General features: G+C 39.8%; 1 protein-coding gene and 1 long non-coding RNA gene across 9 annotated transcripts in view; one reads left to right on the plus strand and one right to left on the minus strand.

Moving 5' to 3' along the window:
* NCKAP5 (NCK associated protein 5) overlaps positions 1-24,025 on the plus strand; it is a 605,696-nt gene that overhangs the window by 230,288 nt on the left and 351,383 nt on the right. For 6 of the 7 annotated variants that reach the window (XM_083581664.1, XM_083581665.1, XM_083581669.1 and 3 more), the window contains one exon: positions 12,378-12,451. In XM_083581664.1, the coding sequence (XP_083437790.1) occupies positions 12,378-12,451 (74 nt within the window). Of the gene's footprint in view, positions 1-2,307; positions 2,380-12,377; positions 12,452-24,025 lie in introns of those variants that run through there. The other variant, XM_083581668.1, reaches the window with a different exon arrangement.
* The window catches only part of LOC310747936, a 65,027-nt gene that overhangs the window by 33,670 nt on the left and 7,332 nt on the right, over positions 1-24,025 (minus strand). For both annotated transcript variants that reach the window (XR_014541034.1, XR_014541035.1), the window contains exon 2: positions 22,240-22,423. This is a non-coding gene — a long non-coding RNA (uncharacterized lncRNA). The remainder of the gene's footprint in view (positions 1-22,239; positions 22,424-24,025) is intronic.

Consider the following 24,025-nt stretch of genomic DNA (forward strand, 5'->3'; position numbering starts at 1 on the left):
AGTTGCTAGATTCTGGAAATAAATGGAATCCCATATTTGTTGCATTTAATGAATGGGTAGCATTTTGTCAAAGAATTGCAAGTTCTCCAAGTATAACTCTATTTCTTCCTCCCTCTGTGGAAGGGCTGTGACTTAAAAGTTAAGCATGCACTGTCTACACAGGAGGTACCAGGTTCAGACAACTTAAAAGAGGTAGCAATGCTAGGACAGACCATTGCCAGAGTTCTTAGACACAATAAAAAAGGCAGTTTCAAAAAAATGGTGTGTAGATGTATGAACCATACAAATAGAAATAGTACTAGGATGGTGTTGGAGAGTGTTTTATACAACAATAGTCTTTGAGGTCTCGGAGGGTCTAGTGTTCTTTCCAGTCTGGAATCTTCAGTGTCAAACTGCATGTTAGCTTAATATGCAGCTCTGTCTCTTGGTTTTCTTTAATTAATTTATGACAAACACGGGGAGGGATTGCTAATTAGAATCACAGTGCATGGAGCCCCTTCCTCCTCCAACTGCATTGTTCCCCACAAAAAGATTACTGTGCAGGTACAAGGTTTAGAATAAGAAAATAGCACCAGTAAAAACTTCCCCCAAACCGGGGGAGGGGGCAATATTCAGGAGGTCACATCTGGGGATGGAAGTGATAAACCTTCCTTTCTATGTGTGGTGATTTCTTTAAGAATCCTCTCCAGTGTAATTCATTAAAGAAACATAAGAAACTTTGCTACACGTTAAGCATAATGTGCAATTTGAACCTGTTGTTCTCTTGAAACTTTACACTCCAGTCTCAGCCCTACAGGGGCCTCTGTTGAATTGATTTGTTCCTCTCTGTTCAGTGTTGATATTGTAGCACTTAAGTGAGAGTATCAGCCACCACTATCCACACACTGTTCCTTCATGGGCAATAACGTCATTGAGGAGGCAGCATGAAGTTGCAAGACTAGTTCAGAGAACTCAAGTTTTCATAGCCAGAGGAATGAGATCAGCACAGGAAGCACTCTAGAAATTATTACTATTTAGGAATGGTTTTGTAAAATAAGAAGAGGCTGTGCGGTGTCACAGAAAGAGTCTGTGAGAAAGCATTTATCAAGTTAATGAAAAGCTTGTCCTGTGCAATCAAAGGATAGATCAAGGCCTCTTTTTCTTTCTTTCCATCTTCCAAACTTTCTTTGTGGCTTAGCAGATGCTTGCATATTCTGCATGCCTTTCCAGCCCAGACATCCAGTGTTTGGATAGATTCTAACATGATGATGAGAATGAGTCATCTACATCACTTATTATAATCTTCAAATATACACTGATGAAGGTCTCTGTCCTTAAGCAGAACAAGCCAAAATGCCATCAGATAAAGCTGTTTTCAGTGTTCTGATATGTTAATTAAATTACTACAAATTGATATAGTAGTTGATTTTAGAAAATAATTTAGAAAATGATGTGTTTACAAAAGCTTGGCAAGTCTTTCCTATTTTCTGAGTAGTAGTAATAATAATTCACTATTTTTCATAAAAGTGACTCAAAGTAGCTTCCAGGAAAGGAAAGGAAAACAAGCAAAAACAACCTAAAATGCTCACTAGTGATAAGCATAAAAGAACAGATCAGACACAACCCACCCCACTAAAGAGATAAGCAGAAAATTAAGGTACCTAAAAACAGATACTGATGGTGCTCAATGTGCATCCCTGGGGAGGTCCTTCTGCAATTGGGAAGGCACTACTGAGAAGGCCGGTTCTCATGTTGCTGCCCTCTGCATCTCCTTCCGAGGGGGAACACAGAGAAGGGCCTCAGATGATGAATGCTGGATTTGAATTGGTTGGTGTTGTGTGAGACAGTCCTTGAGATATTGGGGTCCTGAGCAGCATAAGGCTTTATAGGTCAAAAGCAGCACTTTAATTGGACCCAGAAACTAATTGTCAGCCCATGAAGTCATGCCAGGATTGTTGTTATATGTTCAGACTGTCTTGCCCTGATCAGCAATCTGGTCATTTAATTCTGCACCAGCTACAATTTCCAAACTGTCTTCAAAGGTTGGCATTTAGAAGCAGAAATGGCTATTAGACTTGGCACCTATTGTCTACACTGTAAAACTGAAAGGCTTTTAACCTGTGTTCTGCATAGCTGGTCTATTTCCTCGTCTTTAACAGAAATAAGTATTATTTGTCAATTGCACTATGTTTTAGTCTAGGGGTCGGGAACTTCAGCCCTGTAGCAAAATTCAACCCTCCATTCCTCTCTATTTGGCTCTCTCCAGGCCACACACACTCCTTATCCACACCCTTTCCCCCCAGGTTGCATCCCTCACTGGCCTTGCTTCACATGCTGCCTGACTGGAATGTGTCCTTGAACTCTGGTAATGCTTTTTGATTGCCTGGATACAGGAAAGTGGTATGTGTAGCCTTCAGTGCAAAGGGAAAATCTACAATAATTTTTATGCCACTTATGCTTATGGTTCCATCCAGCACGACATGTGTCTCCTGGCTAAAATAGGTCCCAAATCCTTTTTCTAGGCATGTGGTATCCTCTGGCAGGACTGGATGTTTGAGCATCTGTTGAGACATTGCTGAATCCCAGAGTTCCCTGGTCCTGCTTCTCCTCTTCCTCACCATTAACACCAGCTTTATCCCAAGTGCCCAGAGGGAAAGGGGGAAAACTACTTCCATCTTCTTGGATAGAAATTGTAGTTAGAATCTTCATACGCTTTTCTGAAAGGTGTTGTGGGATAGCTCCTACTGTATGTACTTTTCGGAATGGGGACAAACAAAAATGAATGGGGCTAGATAAGTCTCCACTGAAATTACAATGTAGGAACAGTATTGGAATGAAATATTTCTCCCCTGCGGATAACATGGGAGTAGACAGGCTACTGCTGTTTGGCATGACAAGAGTGAGCACACCAATTTTGTGCATTCCACTGTACATTCCTTGGTTAACGAGCTAAACAGTGGCGCTTTGTGGTCAGAGCCACTGCACAGAGACCATAAAAGTTCTGGTTTAATGAGATAAAAGTATTGTGTCACAAAGAACGTGCCTCTGTTCAAACCATAGAAGGAAAGACATTTCAAACGCCCAAGATCCAGTGTCAAATATTCAGGAAAATTAACCTGACAGTGTAGGCATTGATCTAATTCAGTGCTTGCACAGCAGCAAAGGTTGCATGCCTAGCCTCCCTGTAAAAATAAGCTGCAATCATACCGATCACCTGCTTGGCAGGGAAGGGAAAGTAAAGTAAGGGAGACCTAAATATGACCTTACATTTCTCCTCTTGAAAAAGTGTGGGTGTGGAAGTGTAGCCCCAGGTTGCTAGATCAGGTTGGAGAATGTCATCATGGGCGCATCGATTTTGTTCAGGAGATTTCCTATCCAAGTAGGGTCATGGATGTGGAGTTCTACTGCCACACATATAAAGCCTTTAGCCTGATCTGGGCATTGGGACTTCTCCCTGTTCTTTCTAGCCCAAACCACAGAAGATAGTAGTCTAACTACATATCCTGGCTTGTAGTCAACTGCCATCTCTTTCTGAAGGCCAACTCCTGTTGGCCCTTGCTGGTAATAATGGCAAAAATCCTCGCTTTGTTCAACTTAGCCATGATTTGTGATTGTTACAAATTAGCAAGAGTTAATATCTACTGGGATAAATTGTATTGCTTTATGGGGCGTGTGACAATCGAGAAAAGAAAAAAGTACACAGTGTACATTTATATGGAAATATGAAGACTGTTGTGCTGAGCTAGTGGCTTGCCCTCAAAGCTTTTGTATGTAATTTATGGAAAGTGTTACTCCCATTATTCAGAAATGTATGTGTATATATTACAGAAAGGGAGAAAACGTATCTTATTACAGTTATACAGATAATAAAAGGCAGAGTTTAATGGACCATGCTAGGTTTCTCTTAAAACATTAATTTCTTTGTGTTGTCTTTAATTTCCATGATAATGAAATGTTCACAATGGCCACTGGATATTATTATATGAGAAATAAATTAGATCCTTGCAGTTAGATACAAATCCTCTCTGGTGTTGTCATAGGGATATGGTTACTGTGCACCCCCCACCTCAAAATGTTAAATGGTACCCTTTGAAAGTATTTCCTGTTTGAGGATTGTTGGTTTTTCAGAATCCTTTTATTTAACTACTGTTAAGCTGATACTAATGCAAATGCTTTTAAAAAGAAATGATTAAATAGTTCATTTCATTTTTTTTAATTGTCTCCTCCACAAGTATAATCCTGGCGGCTCAATGAGATTTCCATGTGGTATGTAACACTTTTAAATCAGAAACACAAGGAAATGAAATGTCGCAGACACAGAGATGAGTTTAGCATCCCATGCTGTTGCTACTGTACTGATAATGGAAAGGACTGACAAATGAACACACAGCTATTAGAAATGTGCACAGCAAGTACACAGTTGTTGGTTTCACAACAGCTACAAAAATGGGGATTTGGTTCCTTAACTGTGCAGCAACTCAAGATCACGTGAGAATTACTTACCTTTTGAGCATCTTGTAGCTGCCCTGAAATACCATGTGCTCTATCAAAGGTGGGTGAATGATAGACTCTCCCTCTACTTTTCAGTACATTTGGTGTAAAAATACCCATCTATTTTTACTATAAGCAGCACCTTTGGGGGAAATAGCAGCCAGGAAGGGGGCAATTTTCATTCTGAACGTGGTGTAGCTCCTAATTCATATGTAATAGCAATAAATGTCTCACAGCACTAAGTTAAGCTTATGATGGTAGCTACTGAGAACATGAATTGCTGGATCAAGGCTTTTGGAATTATCCAAGCATAACAACATTTACTAAATTTGCTTTTTTTCAAGTACAGATTTTCATTCAAAATAGATTCTAAGGAACAAAATATCTCACTAGAGCTTATTAGTATTTATTGGGGTTTGGAGACAATTTTGACATGCAGACACATATTCCACAAGTTCTTTTTCTAGACTTATTGCCTATTGCTGGGATGGTGCTGAACTTTCTAATTGTAGGTTCCCTTTAAAAATGACCACTTCATTTTGCTAAATCTGTGCCAAATTTCCTCTCTATGCAAAGGCACATGATGCTATCTACTTTCACTATACAGCATTTGGGAAATGCCTAGCTTTTTTTCTTTTTCTTTTTTTTTTGAGAATTCCATAAACACAGAGTGTAGGCTTAGGCTGGGCTTTTATCCATCAGTTCATGCTGAAAATAAAACTTTATTTAAAAAATGGGGTTGATATCCTTACTGAATGTTGTTCTTCATTAATGCAAGAACAGAGTCTCAAACAAATAAGTTGCATACCCACTTCCCAAAAATAATAATTTCCCCAAAGAAAATGAATGATATATGCTCTGCCTACATACAATATGTGTTGTTGTTTTCTTCAAATCCCATAAATTTTATTGAGATTTTATATGGACCATTATAAATACTTCAAGGCAGGAAATATGTGTGCAGATATATATGCATGTCTGGGTGCTTATGGATGTGCACATGCACCTATAGTATAATTCAAGATTCCTATTACAGCTGTCATGGACTGGCTGGATGCAGAGCAGTGGTAGGAGGCACCAGCTGGGGAACCCCCGAGGGGAGTTGGATGGTGGGACAATGATGAGTGATTAGAGTGAGAAGAAGGAGCAGACTGGGTGGAGGAGGTATTGGAAGCTGAAGAGGTAACAGGGTTTAGTGAGCAGGAAGTGGCTGTGGCAAAGGGCAGTGCAGAATCAGAGGCTGAAGTGGAGGCTGGATAGGAGTGGGGGCAGGCTGCTAAAGAGCCAGGCTGCTAAAGAATCTCCCCATTCTGCTGTTACCAGGTCCCCTCCCCACTAGTCTCCCAGAACACGGAGAGGGATGAAGAGTGCAGAGCAAAGAGAGGCAAGATGAAGGAACCTCGGATTGCTGGGGAAGGACCTGGGGGAGGAGTCTTATAGTGGTAGGAAGGTGGAGACCATCGGTCCTCGCACTTCCTCCTGGGAAGAGTTGCTGCGATCACTAGGCCTGTGCTGTTTTGGTTTCTTTGAATAAAGAATTAACTTCTCTGATACTGGGTGTTCTATTGCTGATCTGCTCCTGATTCTGTCACCTGACAACAGCTTAAGTATAATTCACACAAAAGCTTGCTGTATGGATATTTAATAGTGAGAATCTTCCATGTTAAAATGCATTACTTTTTTTAAAAAAATGTCAAATTGAAAAGATGTAAAATATGAAATTTTTGAACTATTGGTTCAACTTTCATCTTCAGTTCTCGCCTGGAAGACTCCTGATTCCCTGCTGTCATGGGAACTCATTTCCAATTGGGGGCAAGTTTTCAGTCTTACTTTTTGAAGACATCTGTGGGCAAGGCCATCACTCCCTTAAAATACAGGTGCTAAATGATGAAAATGAGTTAGATTCACATCTGGTAGAAATTCAGGCAGAGCAATGGATAATGGTCTTGGCTTCAAACTTTGTATTCAGACTTTCCCCCCTGCTTCCTTTCATCTTTTTTGGTCCCAAGCTCTCATTCCATTTGTTCTTTCTCACAGAGAATATCTGTATTACAAACATAATATAGGAGTTTATTACAGTTCACTTACCTTGAGTTCTTGAACAAAATCAGAGGATCATATTTTTGTGAGGCTTTTGGGAATTCTCTTTGCTTCCTATCCTGTTATGGGGCTTGGGGACTCACAGGAAGGAGAAGGAACAGATCCATACAAGTCCAGGCAGGTATCTCTAGGCAGGGCGGGACCCTGGTCAGTCCCCAGGGGCCTTGCTAGTTGAGCTTCAGAATATGTTGCCTTAGCAAAGAGCTGGGATCTTCTGAAGTCTTATGTGAATTGTCATGTCTCCTTCCTCCTTGAGATGACTGTGCTGACCTAAAGGGCCTTTGTTTGAATCTTCAAGTACTGACTTTTATGTTGTGGATTGTATGGGGTTGTTATTGGAGACTTGTTCTCTGAGTCTGCAGAAGGTGGAAAACTATGTCATCTGGTCAGAGGTTCAAGGGAGAGGTACTGACCCCCTCCCCAAGTGTAGAAACCTGTAATTCTTTATTATTATCTTCCTCTCGGTCATGTGAGGAGTCATGTTTGAGGGTCAGGGCACTTCCCAAGAGGAGGCGAAAGCACTGTTAAGCCTATTGAAAGTTGAGTGTATTATGTTCTTGACTAAATTTCTATTCAGTAAACTGTATTCCTATCTATCTTTGTAAAGTGTCACCATACATGTTTGTGATGTCACTGTATACCTTATAAGGCATGTACAAAACAAAAATGATTGACATTTCATACCAGATATTACAAATCTGGGTATGATGTTCACACACTCTCTATTCGCCCAGACTGAGAATAAAACTGGTGCAAGTTCAACTGAAAAGAAAGTACATAAAATAGCTTCAATGGTAACGTAAGCAGTATACAGTCTCATCTGAGCTTTACTAATACTGAATTGTGTCTGCATTAGGTGTGTGTGTGCGCACATCTAAACACATGCATACATAAATGTGCACCCACTAACTATAAGACTAATTGTATAGCAATGGTTCTTAGAAAATAAATGTGCATTGACTAGACAAGCACTGCTGGCTACTGCAGAACAGATGTTACTTTAAAACCTGCCTTAACAAGTCCCGTTCCTTCAGCAGAAAATGTTTGTGGCTAGAGCTGGGTGCGCTGTCAGACGTGGAACAGAAAGACAAAGTGACGGCAGGAAACAATGAAAGCAAGATGCCTCTCAGCTGTCTTACTAAAGGGGTAAAGAATGTGTTGGCATGTCTGCAGACAAGGAAGCCCCAGCCCTTGCACTCCTGTTGGCCTCTCATCGCTAATCTTTCATGTCTGTGTCTTCATGACAGGTCACAACATACAGGAGCTACTGTATATAGCTCTGGGGAATGATTTTCTAAGTCAGCAATGTTTTTATAAAGAGAGTCTAGGCAACTGAACTGGAGACCTTTGAGTGAGGAATTTTGATGGCTTTCCCTCCCTCACATTAGCCTTGTCAATGGATGGTGCTTATAGATGAAATTCCACCTAAATTTTATGTCTGTTTTATTAGTTCTAAAATGGATAAGCTGAATTGATTGCCATCCCCTTCCTGAAGGTTTAATAGGATCTGTCTGTAATAGGGGGTTGGGTTTTTTTTTGCTTCACATAACTCTCATGCTATTCTTAGGGTCCTTATATACAGAGCGGAAATGCTCATATCTGTTTGATGATGGTAATGGTGAAGTGAAGCAAGGTGGCCAAGAATCCTTGTTCCTTTTAGTGATGGTTGAAGTGCTTAAACTCCAAGCCTCATTGACTCACCATTTGCCAATTACTGTACAAGTGCCATTTGTTAATACTGGGGCCTGGGGAGGATTTTTTGGGGGCAGGAGGTAGTTCTAAATTGACACATTTTTGTGTTTTTGTTTATCTGCCAGCAGATTCAGGAGCTTTGCTGGTGGTGGGATTTAGTAATGCATCATTGTTGGCTGACCAGATGGGTGGCCGCTGCTACTTGAGAAGATGCACATGTTTACCACAGTGTGGCTCCTGAAATTTCCAGTCTGTGTCCAATCAGAACCTGATACTTGAGAATGATAGTGATAGTTCCCAGTTGGTACAAGTCATGGAGTAGGTTTGATTAGAAGACTGAGATGGGGATGACTGTAAATTGATGGGTACATTTATTCGTTCAATAGGCAAGTTCTGTTGCGCCTCCCAACTTGGAGTTTTGTTGTTCCAACAGTTGGATATTCTTGATTTGGTTTTATAAAAGTCAGATTTTTGTGAAGCATGCCCTACCCTTGGAGTATGCTTCAGAGACCACTCAGGTGCAAAAGACACACATAAATGTGCATTATGTTTAGTTTACATTGTAAGTAAAAGACTATTTTCAGGCGCAATGGAACTTGTCTCAAAATATACTGGCATATTACGAGGCAGACACATTTGCATTGCCAACTAATTATTATTGAAATTTTCTTAGTACAGATTTTATAATAATTAGCTGACATTGCAAAAAGGTATTAGGAAGAAAGCAGCAAAGAGTCTTGTGGCATCTAAAAAACATATTTATTGTGACATAATATACCATAGGAAGGTGCCAAAGAAAGCCATCCTCCTTCCCCTTCTATGGAACAGAGCAAACTATTCTGGTCTGCATTCTTCCTTGATCTGAGAGCAGAACATTCATTAATTTCCCAAAACTTGACCCATAAAGGTTGGGTCAGATTGCTGGGATCAAGAGAGCTTTCAGAAACACTGGTATAAAGTATCCTCTGTTGGTATCACACTATCTGAATGCCCGCATGAAAACAGAAGGAGGGGGGAACTCTGCTACATTTTTTCCAGCACTTTACATAAATACTTCTCATGCCTTGTTAACACCTCCTGTCTCATTTGATCCATCACATACATGATTCACATGCAAGCACCATATGCTGCAGAGGTCAGTTACTTACAACCATCACTTATATTCAGTGTATGTTGTTTGACCTGTATTCATGTAAACAATGATTCAGCGATGGCATAGTTTCTACATGCCCTTGTTAAATGCTGACTGCTCAGAACTTGATTATTTTAACTCCTTAGTCAGTCTCAATGAGAATCTGTCCTTCCTTCCTTATATTTTAGTCCAGTCATAACACCCTGGTGGGTTTTTTTTTAGAGGAAGGCACTGTGGCTTCCTCTTTAAAGTTTTGCAGTCCACCCCCACAACTTTGTCTTCAACCCTAGGCTCAGCACTTTGTGCAGTGGAACCTATCATGCTGCCTTAAATCTGCCTCTGCAATCAGGCAGCCAATGCAGAACTTTAGACTGGTGTTATATAGTCTCGCCCAAGAGTACCACTCAACACCCTTGTGGCTGTATCTTGCACCAGCTGGGATTTCTGAATTGTCTTCAAAGGCAGCCCTGCATAAACCACATTACAATATCTTAATGGCAATATTACTAGGGAATAGTTAACTGTGCTCAGGCTGCCCCTGGCCTTAGCTGGAAATAGGTGCCAGTGTGGCCACTTAAGTCTCCAGGGCCTAAGTTGAATCAAGGAGTGCACACTAGATATTTCAGGTGGATAGGTTATTGATTCGTTTTATGTTCTTGTTTTCATCATGTGTTCGGTGTTTTGATATTGTATTCTTGGGTTGCTTGTGAACCACTCTGGGGTCTGTGAAGGGTGGTATACAAATTTAATAAATAAAATAAATAAAAATAATCCCATCCAGAATAGACTGCTTTTCTTGTTTCTCATAAAACCCAAGGAGCACCATTCCACAGCAACCCTGGTCTTGTCAGGAATGCAATCCTTGTTGTACAGCCAGAGATGCCTTGCTAGCCAAGTCCACCATTGACACTTGTGTAAAAATGTATTCAGCATGAATAAAGGCTGGAGAACTAAGCTGTAAAGTAGCTTTTTGACTTCATGCTGTATACACTTGTGTGCTTGAGAAGAACGATGTTAGAGAAGGACACCCAGCCAAAATTTGCAACAGTAGAATATGAAAACAATTGGCTTCAGAATATGATACATCAGTCTTAGTCACGTCAGCTGAGATTTAATTTTAAATGTGCGCTGATGCTTAATTAATTTTGAACAATTAAGAAATCTATGCAAAATGCTTTGTTAAAGCAACTGCTATGGGTTTTTTTTTTTAATTCATATTACAATGTATTTGATTTTCAGATCTTTCTGTATGGTGCATGTAAACTTTAAAGGCATTTGCCAACTTTTCACTGACTTAGTATTAGAATATGACGTCTGCTTTGGTTTCTAATAAATTTACCAACAGAACTGCAAAACTAAAATGTTGTTGCCATCCGTCTGTTTCAAAAGACAATGGAAGAGGAGGCATAATGAACAGGTTAAGTGACGCTCTCTGTACTGGGTGGCTTTTCCTGGTGGATGCCACAAGCTGGGGCTGCCAGCATGGGAAGGGATGCTTGTGTGGAAGGAGTTGCAGGGGAAAGCAGGAAGCCATGTAAATAATACCCCCCTCATTTTCTGTAGTGGGGGTCTCCACTGTATTCTATTGACGGAATGGCAAATGTGGACCCAACTCTGATTTAAGCAACTCTGATTTAACCATTTGTTATTTTTTATAAGGCAGAAATAGTTCTAATTATACAATACCTACTGGCATGGAACATGGCCCAGTGTATGCCATAGTGTTATCCAAAGCAGAAGTCAAAATAAAAGCTCTGAGCCGCCACAGGCTAATTTGCAATGCAACTGATTATTAACATGGAATTTGGTCTTTTAAAAAAGGAAAGCACAGTGATTGCTTAAGTTGTTTCCTTGCATATGTTTTATGGTGGTGTCTTTCAATTAAGGTATCTACTGAGATGTTATTGGGGAATTCCTGAAATTGCTGGGAAAATAAAAGGCACCCACTGTACATGAAATATGATAGTGGTTCTCTTGTAACATATATCTTCATGTTGAAAAGAGATGTGGCACTGATGCATTATTCATGACACTTCCACCTTGCACTTTTCAATTATGAGGAGAAATGGCTGAACAAAGACCTGTCATTACACAATACACAATTCCACAGTCACATGCCTTCCCAATCAATAATAAAGCCTGCCAAACAACCCATGTGTGGAGAAAGATATTTTCCTCAAAGGGGTGCATCTCTTGTATTTGGGTGAGTACAGAAAACATCAGAGAAGTTCTGATGATACATACTGTTGCATTATACACTTTGCATATTATTAAAACCTTTCTTGAGAAAAGATACACAGCAATATAAGCACTGTGTGTAATGAAAAGCAGCATTGATTACTAGCTCCTTTTGATTGCATTTAATATTGAAATCATGATGGGGTTTTTTTAGAAATTTAACTGTTACGGCGGGGGAAGAGTTATGTTGTTGTATTTCTTTTACTATATAATCAATTGATTCATGGCTTGTAAAATGTTGGCTTTCATGAAAAAAGCAGTACTCGCACAGAACATTTCAAACATAAAAATATGAGGCAATGGAAAAGAGATTTCATGTAAACATTGTTGAATATGCTACCTAAAAAATAAAGAATGCGTACAATTTCATGTACACTTCCATGCTGAGTATAAGTAGCTAGCTGCCCAGAGTGGTGGGGGCAATCCAGTCAGATGGGCAGGATACAAATAATAAAATTATTATTACTCACACAACCACGAACCTCCTTTAACAAGTTTATAAATTCATTTTACCCATTTTAAAGCAGTAAATATATGTATAATGATATAGTACAGTGATTAAGTACATTGTAGTGATTAACTTCTGGTTGCCTTTTTTGCTTGTTTATGGGAAGTGAACTAATTAACAGTGACAACAACAACACTGCAGGAGAAAATACACGTCTGATGAACTACAGTTTTGGTATGATTGAAACCTGCATCAGTTAACACAAATTAATTTGCTGAACAATTTCTTTTATCACAGGAATATATGGACTCAAATAGATACATTGACCATTTGCTGACTCAGCTGGAAGAGCAGCGCTGGAATGTGTGGAGGTAATTATATAAATGATATATGTGTGAGCCAATTCATATTTACTCAGAAGAAGTATTGTGGAGTAGAGAGGGAGAAATCTGTCAGTTTCGGTTGTTCACATTAATTTTGGTTCTCCCCATTTCCACATACATTTGCAATCAAAGCAGGAAGTCCATATGAAAATTTGTGTGCATTTTTCATTAGCATTTCTTTCAGTGTTTCATTTCTGTATGCAGTTTTACCTAGTATGTACATTTTTGTGATTTCCCCATAACAGAATGAATTTTGTGCATTGTTTTCACTAATATACACATTTTTGCATGCACTTTTCGGTAATGTATGTATTTTTGTATGCATTCTTTGGTTGGAGAACTACAGTGCAAAATTTGGAGAAGGGCAGGGTTTTCTTTCACATGCTGTTTTGGAAAGTGCACTTTAAAATATGAACCAAATGAATTTCTCCCCCATCTGTGTTGTGAAGTCAATCTCAAACGTAACAGCCAAGTATTGGAATCGTACCTCAACACATCTGCTGAAAAAGATCAAATCTTTATTCATAAGTACTTATCCTTATCTGATATTTAATGTTGGATGATATACTGTAATACTGTGTCAGATTGACTGACAGCATGATGAGCTTGTTTTCTTGATCCATCTGGATATGGTTGTTATTTTTAATTGCACTGCCTTTTTCTACGATACCAATTGCATAGCTCACTTTGCTCAAACTGGTGCTTAGCTTCCAACTGGAATAATTGGCTACATTTTCACACACTTGCTTGAATCCTGTATGTCCTTACCTAGGAGTAAATCCCAGGGCTTACTTCTTAGAATCAGTAGAGTTGGAAGGGACTCCGAGGGTCATCTAGTCCAACCCCCTACAATGTAGGAATCTTGCCCACAGCCATCCCTGGGTGGGCTTGACCCACCAACCTTCTGGTTAACAGCCAAACACATTGACCCATTGTGCTACCTGAGGGTAAGTAGACTTTAAAGGCAAAGACTTGGTATCAAAAGTAGCTCTAAGCCTCTTGTTCTAATAGCACAATGATTTACTCTTGTGCAAGGGAATGTTCCAACCTCTCCTACCCCTGCATCCCCTAGATCAAAGGCTGGATTCCTTCCAGCCTTCTGGAGGAGGGTGCAGGCTACATCGGGGGGGGGGGGGAGTTACGTTTTGCAACTCTGCCATCCATTATGTTCAAAAATGTAAATGTAGACACTGAACCAAAAAACCAAGGCAATCTTATGATAAAAAATCTAACTGAGTACAATAGGACTTATTCCTAAGAAACTAAGAACAGGACTGCAGCCTCAACAATGCAATCCAATACCTTATCTACTCAGAAGTAGAGGCCGACTCTCAGATAAAGAAGCTTAGAATTGTCACTGTAATTTTAATATTATTTGCTATTCCAATGCATTTAGTTTAGACTTTTAATGGTATAAGAAAATAAATAAAATACATCTAAATTAAAGCTATGACCCATAGGTGAGCAACACTAACAAGAACAACCCTAATGCTTGTTGGAAACTGCCCTGATGATGATGAGTCAGTGGAGGAGCTTGTAAGAAGCTGGTCTGGGGCTGTTAGTAACAGAAGGTGACTGGCAGGCAGGAACTGTATATCTACTCAAAGGCTAAGAACTAGAATTAGGAGATGAGAATGGTAATGGATAGGCCCTTCAGAACCCTGGACAGGTCCCAGAGAGTTTACTTGTTGTGTTGAGTAGTTGATGTTCACTGAGCCCTTATAGACTCTCTAGGCCTGACTATCCATCCTAGGCTCCACTTCCCTTGCGGGAAAACAGATAGCCGTCAATGAGCAGCTCTCTGGCCTTCAACCTCTCCATTGTTTCATCAGGTTTATTACTTGAAGTCAAGAGCAGGCCTGGTGGAGAGGCTCTTGAAGAGGCTGATCCTTAGAGTGGAGTCTAGCTCAAGGGCTATGGTCATTGGGGGTTTGGGCTGCTGGATTTGGGTCCGATATCAAGTACCTGATCCAGCATGTCTGTGGTCTACTGCAGGGCTCTCCAGATGTTGCTGGACTGGCCAACCCCCTATGCTCTCTGACCATTAGCCATGCTGACTGGGGATGATGCGAGTCCAGCAATGTCTGGAGGGCCATGGGTTCTCTACCCTATTCTAGTGGCTCTTCTAAACCAGAATCCAAGGTGCTGCTAGCTGCAGTCATCTCAAAAACCATAGTTAAAAAGGAAATATTGCAAGAGAAATTGTGTGAATGAATTAAGATAATAAAAGCATTTTGTCTGATCAACAAGTTACAATAAATGGAAAAATTAATGGATGTGTATGGAAGATAAAAATAGTTGTGGGCAGATAAACTTTACTAACTTGGGCAGAACACAATACTTTTCAGGATCAAATCAGTGCTTCCCTGTCTGTAAATCTCCCTGTCAGAAATACTGAATAAAAATAAAGCACTGGCTTTGAATGTAATTTGTATTATTAATAGTTTTGGCATTTATTTCTTTTATTTCAACAATTTTTATATGCTGCTTAACACTGCAGTCTCCAAGTGGTGATGTACAGAAACATGCAGAATCAAGGAGGGAGGGAATCACAACAAAGCAAATGTTTTGTATGTATTGGGATCAAGACCGTACACTGCATTCATAATGTGAACAAAGGGAGGACGTTTCCCTCAAAATATTTTAGCTTATTGATTCCCATCTCTTAAACATTTCCAATTTCACTGTTTCAGCCATCATCCAATTCCTTCCATTCTGAATGATAAAGGGTGGAATCTAATATCATGCTTATATCATTGTTCCAGTAGTGCAAGCATTTATGCTTGCTAGGCCAAATAGTCTCCTCTCTCTGCATGCTATTCTGGGGTTCTCCTGACCCTCCAGAGTGGATTTGGAGGAGGCCCAGGGATGGGGTGGGGAAGCCCAATTATGCTAGTGAGAGTCCTTGCACTGCCTTTTGCAAGTGCACTGGGTTAGTTGAATCTGGCCCACTGTGTTCACATAATTTTTCTTGCTGCTAATATTTAAGCCAAAACATTTAATCCTAACTCACATCATTCATTTTTTAGCTATTTCAACCAAACACGCAAGCAAAGCATTGTGACTATTATCTTATTTTACAAGTCACTTCGGCTTTATTAGAAGGTCTTTTGTTTTGTTTTTTAAAGAGAGAAGTCTCTGATATGTGGAAGACCATGGGAATAGCTGATGCTATCCAAGGGCAACAGTAGATTGTCTATAGTCAGACAGATGCCCTAATAAATCAGTGTGGACCACTTCTCAGACTTCATTATGCCCTTGATTTGTGGCTGCCACAATTTTAACGTATTGGGTCATTGGGTATTGAACCTGACATTGAATGATAAGCCCCCAGTTTACTCTGGGCTAGCTAATAAAACAGACAGACACAAATTCTGAACATTTAGCTCCTTCAGCATTACTCACAGCCTGGGTTGATTTATGGCAACCAGGCCGAGACAGAGGAGACTAAAAGCGATGTCATGGTGCTCATGCAGAATGTCTATGTTACCACATGTAGAACAGTATGCTAGAAGAGGCTTAATTGGATGTGGGAGAATAAATTTCTTTTCATTTTACAGAGCTTGATAGATTTTGTTTTCTTCATGTGGCATAGCCATCTGTTCTGGAACATGAAAATTTATTGCTACAATCTCGCTCCCTTGAGGACCGGTTACGGTTAGCTCATGTTTCATAACATTTTTCAAAAAAAAAATAGAAGAAAAAGATCAAGAACCTGCACTCCAGACTAGTTTTTCCATCAGATTTTGTAAAAGCATAGTAAAGAGTCCTCTCAGCAATCTGTACAAATCCAACTGGCTTCAGCTCCCTCCATATTTCCTTCTATGCTTTTTCAGTTGGTTGTTGTGGAAGATATGAGGATAGGGATAAAATAGGAAGATAAAGCCAGAGGTCTGGATCATTTTAAGACAAGGCTATTTCTTTTCTTTTATTGATTATTGTTGTTATTGTTAGTGATACTTCATGCTTTGAATATGCTGATGCTCTACTTGCGGACCTGGAAAACATTTTCATTTGCAAAGGAGCTCCAATTCATTCCTAGTTTAACTTCATAACATGTAATTCATAAACAGGCATAGGAGCCAACTCCTAGGGGCTTTGGGGGGCTTCAGCCCCCACAATAAAGTATTTGAGGGGCCAGGCTCCCCCCAGTTGATGGCCATTCCCATTCAAATGGTGTTTGTGCACTGAGTCATGTGATCAGTTATGTCAGGCGGGACTTACCTGGGCCCCGCAATATTTCATTCAAGTTGGCACCCCTGTAAACAGTCACGAGCCAACTTTGTTTAATGATATTCAGTTTATAAAATATTATTTGAGCTTTGTGCCTATTCGCATTCTTTTGATGTCACTTGCATACTATACATATACCATGTATTGTGAGACCATGCGGGGGTGGGTAGCAGGACTCGTTCTATAGATAGAAATGTTTTAGGATTGTTCACAAATGCATTTCCCTGCTACACCTGTGTCATATCCCTGAAGTATGAGAATAACAGGTGCTTGGAAGTTGAAGTGACTGTTCCCCAAACCCCATTTTCTAGGGCAGAGAGATTTGAGGTGAGCTTTAGTAGTGTTAAGATTTCTAACAGTTTAGTTTTATAAATACAATATAGCTTGATCAGTCTAGTCCTTTATACAAACCAGGATTCCTGAAGGCCCTGAATGCTGTCTAGAGAGCAGTGGGGAAAAGTTGGGAGTACTTTAGCTGGATAATCCTATAGATAATGGATACCACATAACTGTCCACCTTTGCCAGCTTAAACCTTGAGCTCTTCTTATTTGTGAGGTTGTATGAATGCAGGACACAATAAACTCCAGATCAGCTTCCCACATTGGGTCCTGAAGGCAGTATTGCCCCCATTTCTCTTCCTATCTGCTATGTAAACTGTAGTTTTAGAACTCCATTAGCACATTCAACAGAGGGACGGGGGTGGCGCTTTGGGTTAAACCTCAGAGCCTAGAACTTGCTGATCAGAAGGTTGGCGGTTTAAATACCCGCAATGGTGTGAGTTCCCGTTGCTTGGTCCCAGCTCCTGCCAACCTAGCAGTTCGAAAGCACGTCAAAGTGCAAGTAGATAAATAGATACCGCTCCAGCGCGAAGGTAAACGGCGTTTTCGTGCGCTGCTCTGGTTCGCCAGAAGCGGCTTAGTCATGCTGGCCACATGACCCGGAAGCTGTACACCGGCTCCCTTGGCCAATAAAGCGAGATGAGCGCCGCAACCCCAGAGTCGGCCACGACTCGACCTAATGGTCAGGAGTCCCTTTACCTTTACCTTTAGCACATTCAAATCTTGAAAATGTTGCATGCAAGGCCTTATTCTTAGAAAATCTCATGAGATGGTAACCCTGAGTCTGGCCTGGATCACTTCAAACTAAATATTCAGTCTTCCCTCTCTAGAAAAAAACGTTCACTAGAAAACTAGGCATAAAGGCAAAGGGTTTCAGTATAGTAGTTTCCCTGACATGCACAGTTTCCTAGGATTTTTTTGTATAGAGAAGCATTCTGAAGTGATACAATCCAGACATAAGTTTACCAACTCAACTGCTGTTTTTGTAAAAAAATAGGCTGCACAAATATTATCTGAGTCCTATTGAAATATATGGTAACATTCCAGTTGGTTTTAATGGATCTAAGTAACATTACAAAAGGATGAAGGGGACACAGGAGGCGCTATGGTCTAAACCACTGAGCCTCTTGGGCTTGCCAGTTGGAAGGCCGGTGGTTCAAATCCACGCAACAGTGATGAGCTCCCGTTGCTCTGCCCCAGCTTGTGCCAACCTAGCAGTTGTAAAGCACACCAGTGTAGTAGATAAATAGGTACCGTTGCAGTGGGAAGGTAAATGGTGTTTCCGTGTGCTCTGGCACTCATCACAGTATCCTGTTGCGCCAGAAGCGGTTTAGACATGATGGCCACATGATCCAGAAAGCTGTCTGTGGACAAACACTGGCTCCCTTGGCCTGTAGTGAGATGAGTGCCACACCCCATAGTTGCCTTTGACTGGACCTAACTGTCCAGGGGTCTTTTACCTTTACCTTTTACCTTTACAAAAGAATACAATTACACTGTTTATATTTTAAAATAAATACATAAAGATAAACCTGATTTCATGCAATTAAGAAAGAAATGGGTAGAAAATATTTTCGATTTTGCTCAAGGATTCAGCCATCTATCTAATTTAGGCTGTCTTCTCTTACTATCCCGGAGTTTCATGGGAGGGCCTTTTGACATAATACAGGATTAAAATTCATTTCATGTTAGCGGGAACTTCAGGTGAATGCCATTGGGTAGCTTATTATTATTTTGTATCTACTTTAATTAGAAGCTTGTGATACTCTTTTCAAGCATAAAACCAATTCTTTTAATGTGTCTGATACTGCTTCTAATTTAATTCACTGTTCTGTAACTGATTTTAATTTTTCATTGGCTTCATTTATCCAAACAACTTAAGGGGAACCTCTGGGAAGAGACTGGGATCATTCTGGTTGTTCAAGAACAAAGAACCTTTATTTAGGAAACAGTAAGGGAACTGATGGGTGCCTCTGAAACCACAGTTGCTGGCAGGTGCCTTAATCTATATCTAGAGGAGCAGATTAGGAAGTAAGGAGCAGAGTCTTGTGGGTCAGGCACTAATAAAGATTAATCTGTGCACAGATACAAACTCCAAGGATTAGTGATGGAAAAGTTTGCATGAACTCGAAAATGAACAAAGTACCTGAAAGATGAAGTGTCTTACGAAAGCCAAATGCATGATCAGCAATAAGCCCAGAGCAACTGAGGCCAAAATATTTGTTTTACAGTTCCTACCTATCTACAGTGTTGTCTCAGAGCATAGTTTGTGAGATACAGTTGTTGAACTTAGAACTTTGTATTGATCATGGTCACCTGGTAGCCCTGCACCAGCACTTGACAGATAACTAAGGAGGATACTTACATGAGACAAGGCTTGGCGACAGACAGTGGGCACTGTAAACATGTTACGGTGAATCTGCATTATTTCGGTGTAGATTCCAGAAGCACTTACTGTAGACCAATGCCAGGAAGTTTTAGACTATTGAATACATTACAAAATATTGAGTATGTAGGATAGCAGCCAAGGGAATGCTCAAAATAGATAATAACTTAAGTTAGGCATTTACAAAGCATGTGTTTAATAGAATGGGGTTTCTACAATAAAATGAGATATATTTGTATATCTGTTGAAAGTATTAGCAGGTCTCTATCCTCTGGAGTTTAATGTTTGCAAGCTAAGGATTGGCAAGTATTAAAGAGGTTGCTTTGTCCTGTAATCATAAACATCCACTGGGAAAACTTAATTGGTCACGAGCAAAATTACACTGTAGGACTTCTTCATGGAAAAAAGATATTAAGAATAAACAATTGTGATTAGCTGTAAATTGCTTACCTAGAGAAGGATTCCATGGAACTACAAACAAATGGAGAAAGCTGCTTACTCCTTGCCATTACTGCTACATATCCTTAGGGGGTGGGGAGAAGATTGCTATTTCAAATTTAACTGTAAGTGCAAACCCTACACAGATTTCTAGCAACTTACTTATTCTCTTGTGTCGGACTCTCTAAGAATATGATTAAATAGAGCAATGGACAAGCAGACATAGGGTGAATACAGATGATCATTTACCATGTGGTAAGGCACTACAGTGTGCATATAACTACTCGCTAAGCCACTCATTTATAATGTTGTGCTTGGTGGTGAGAACTTATTGCCCATTGTTTCTCTGGATTTCTCATTTAGTTGTGGTTGTGTAATTAGTTTCATGGCTTTGTTGAGAAAAGTGGAAGACTGGCTTATCACTGCATGAACTACAGGTTTAGTTACCACTTGGTAAAATTGTGATCTATACTTACAGTGTTCTTAGAATTGTTAAAAATCATATTCTGCAAAATCCCTGAACCTCAGCTACCCTATAAAACCTCAATCACCCTACACATGTCATCAAGTCCCATGGATGGGATGGATCTTTTTGACCACTGTTAGTCCAGAAGACAACACCTATAATGTCCATACTCTCCAACCTCAAAAAGAATAGTCCCCAGGGGAGTTTCGACTGCGTTTAGCAGTATGTTTCCAGCAATGGGAGCCTACAGCTGCACTGTCTTGGCAGCATCCAAGGCAAAATCACTGTTTGTCCCACCGATGAATCTGACGAGTACTCAGACTGCTCATACATTCTCTAATAGTGGCTTAGGGACTCTTTTTAAAAAATGCTGAACGAAGAAGCAGATTCAATTTTTCCTGTGCAATTTGCTCATTAGAGCTACATGTATTTTTCGAATACTTTAAAACTATTTTCATTTATTCTAATCAGATGTAATGCACAACAACTAACAACTAATATATGCCCCTTACCTGGGAATATGCTCCCATGAACTTACTTCAGAATAAGCATGCATAGGATTGCACTCATAAGAGCTGGTTAACACAGGCCAGGGGCAAGTGATAGTGAGGGATTTGTGGGCCAAATTAGACGCAATTGTTTGAATGTTTTACTTTATTTTATTTGGTGCAAGGAGTGTGCATATACATATTGGGGCTCTGGCAGGGGCAAATGATTAAATCACTCCCTTCCCTGACATTGGATCTGGTACCTATTTGGATTGGGCTCCCCCAGCTGCAATCTACTTTAAAATAAACATTCACTTGCATGAATAATGTCACATCTGTTTTGGCCCTGAGGGTTTGCCCAGCTGGTATTACCTCTCCACTCCCTCCCAAATTAATTTCATACTCCCAGAGTTCTCTACGTCACGTGTAAACTTAATATAGCTTCTTAAATATTTTTATTTACTGATATGTTGTCTGGGAAATGGTTGTATTGGATAAGGGCATCAGGCAGCAAGGGCAAATTTCAAACAAATAAAAAGTTACCCTATCTTGCATACGAATCCATTCCTGATGTGCAGTGTAACCTGATGGGTGTTTACTTAGACATAAGTACTACTGATTTCAATGGGTTCTTTGTGTTCCCAAGTAAGCATGCATAGGACTGTAGCATCAATTTTTTTGTGTCATATTGGTGACTGATTGAAGGAAAAACTGTGAACTTAAAAGTTATCATAGCCTTTAGTAGGCACAGAATTTCCTCTTAATGCTACTTACAGAAGTCTTACCAGAGAAATAAATGAGAATTTCAAGCTGAAATGGTTAACACTGGCTATTTTTTTTAAGCCATTCTGTCTATTTGCTTACTATATTATCAGATTGTAGTGAACATATATTCCATTTTAAAGCATAGCTTTATAAGATGATTCTGAAAAGGAGCATATAACTGAACTATTTATATAAATTTTAGTTCCTTCAACCTGCACATTGTACTAAGTGACATCAAAATGAGAAAATCTATTGACCAAATTCACAGCAAGCTTAATAACAAAGCAAGCAAGCAAACAAAAAGCAGAAATGTAAACAGATGTATTCCTTGGAACTTTTTCTTTTAATTAGAGGCTTTGAGCAAAATATATTCTTTAGACTTATGTCATAAAGAAATATAATCTATTCTACTAAGCTGAAAGGCACAAACTCCAGCAGGGAAAAGGGCAGATAACCTCATAGACATATGGATGTTTGCTCAAATACATGCACAGACCAAAGGAAAGTACGTGGAACAATTAAATATGCAGTCCTGGGAAGTTTTCCTTTTTTTGTTTGTTTTCAAGGCTTGCTTTCTTAAGAACGAACTCGTATGTATTCAGATGTGCTTACAACTTTCAAAGGTTTAAAGGGCTAGAAAAATGTTGGGATTTGATTTTACCTGATCCCATCTGTGTAAGGCAGATGGTTATTGTCTGGATCTCTTGAACTGTAGTCCATGGTTCAGTTGAAGGGCAGTGGGCACAGCATGCATAGACAACTGTATCACCGCATGAGTTAAGCACAGGTCCACTCAAAGGAATGGTGGCTTTGGGGTGGGGGAGGATATTGGATTACATGCAAATCTAAAATAAAAAATAAAAAATTATCCAGCTTAGAGATTCATTACTGAATGAGATCATTGAGATCAAAGTATCAAACAAAAATGCAAATGTATTTATCTGTTGTAATACAAGCTGTCTCTGTGAAGCCCTGGAAACATTTCCTGTCCTTACATTTAAAAAGAAAGGGATTAAGTGCTTTCAAATGTATTAAATGTTCAGCCTTGAAAATCCCACAGAAATACATATCTATCTATCTATCTATCTATCATCTATCTATCTATCTATCTATTCTAATATATTATGATTGTGCCACACTATTGAAAATATTACTCATTAAAAGAGTGTATTGAAACTGCTGTTGAAGTGATATACAGCAAATGTCCAACTCCTAAGACTTGCTGATCCAGCAAAGCCGCTTTATTTATTTTTTACTGGAGGCTTATAAGTTGTTAGAAGGTGTAACATCAAAATCGCTGCTGGTCTGTAATTTTGCAGTCACGTTATGCTAACAGCCAAATACCACGTCGGTGGAAATACTTAAGGTTAGGAATAATTTTATGTGCATTGCTTATATACATATGAAAGTCAAAGAGAAAATATCATGGTGTTCCGTTGCACCAGAAGCGGTTTAGTCATGCTGGCCACATGACCCGGAAAGCTGTCTGTGGACAAACACTGGCTCTCTTGGCCTGAAAGTGAGATGAGCGCCGCAACCCCATAGTTGCCTATGACTGGACTTAACCGTCCAGGGATCCTTTACCTTTATTTTATGACCCTAGCACCACATCCAATCATTATGAGTGACTATGATGGTGGTGTACCAAGTGACTTCTGCTGATAATAATATTCTTCATGCTTTTCCCCCCATATAGTGGGTTAGCATGTTGAAAGGAGCCTTGGGGCTGCACATTTAGCATGCCCCCTCCAAATCACATTGCTCTTCTTGCCCCCACCATTGCATTTAATGTGTTGAGAACAATGTTTACAGCAATGAGCCTTTCCTGGGTGTGGAGGCTCCCTGCTTCAACCTTTGTTTGTTTGCTTCTTTGTTTGACTTATTAATTGCTCCAGGGAGAGGTTTCTAGGTAACATACAATGAAACAAAATTAAAACATCTAAATGTGATAAAATGTGAACTACAAGTAAATAAAAACAAGCCGAAGTACAACAAAACTTCAAATTCAGCACAGTAATATCAGATTAAGAACCCCACCCAGATACACACAAAGACCAATCATTAGAATTGAACAAGAACTAAAAAATAAGTAACATTAAAATGTTAAAAAGTAATTAAAGGGCTTGGGAGAAGGGGAAGGTCTTTGTCTGATGTGGGACGGATATAAATGTATGCAGCAGGAGAGCCTCCCAAGGGATAGCATCCTATAGAAACTATAGTTGGGAGGGAAATAGCAGAGGTGATGAAGATGAGTGATGATTTAAGGAGCTTCTTGGCTATCAGTAGCTGGTGGTATTCCATCAAAAGAGTGTTTGAAGGTGTAGACTAGACTGTCTATCGAAAGTTAGCTGTCAGATGCTCAACCTGCACTTCAAAGCTCACTTCAGGTGGGAGACTGTACAGAGGTCAAGTCTAGAATACTTCCTTACATACTCCCTTAACATTAA

The sequence above is a fragment of the Podarcis filfolensis genome (genome assembly GCF_964270895.1).
Source record: "Podarcis filfolensis genome assembly, chromosome: 1".
In the NCBI taxonomy this organism is placed as follows: domain Eukaryota; kingdom Metazoa; phylum Chordata; class Lepidosauria; order Squamata; family Lacertidae; genus Podarcis; species Podarcis filfolensis.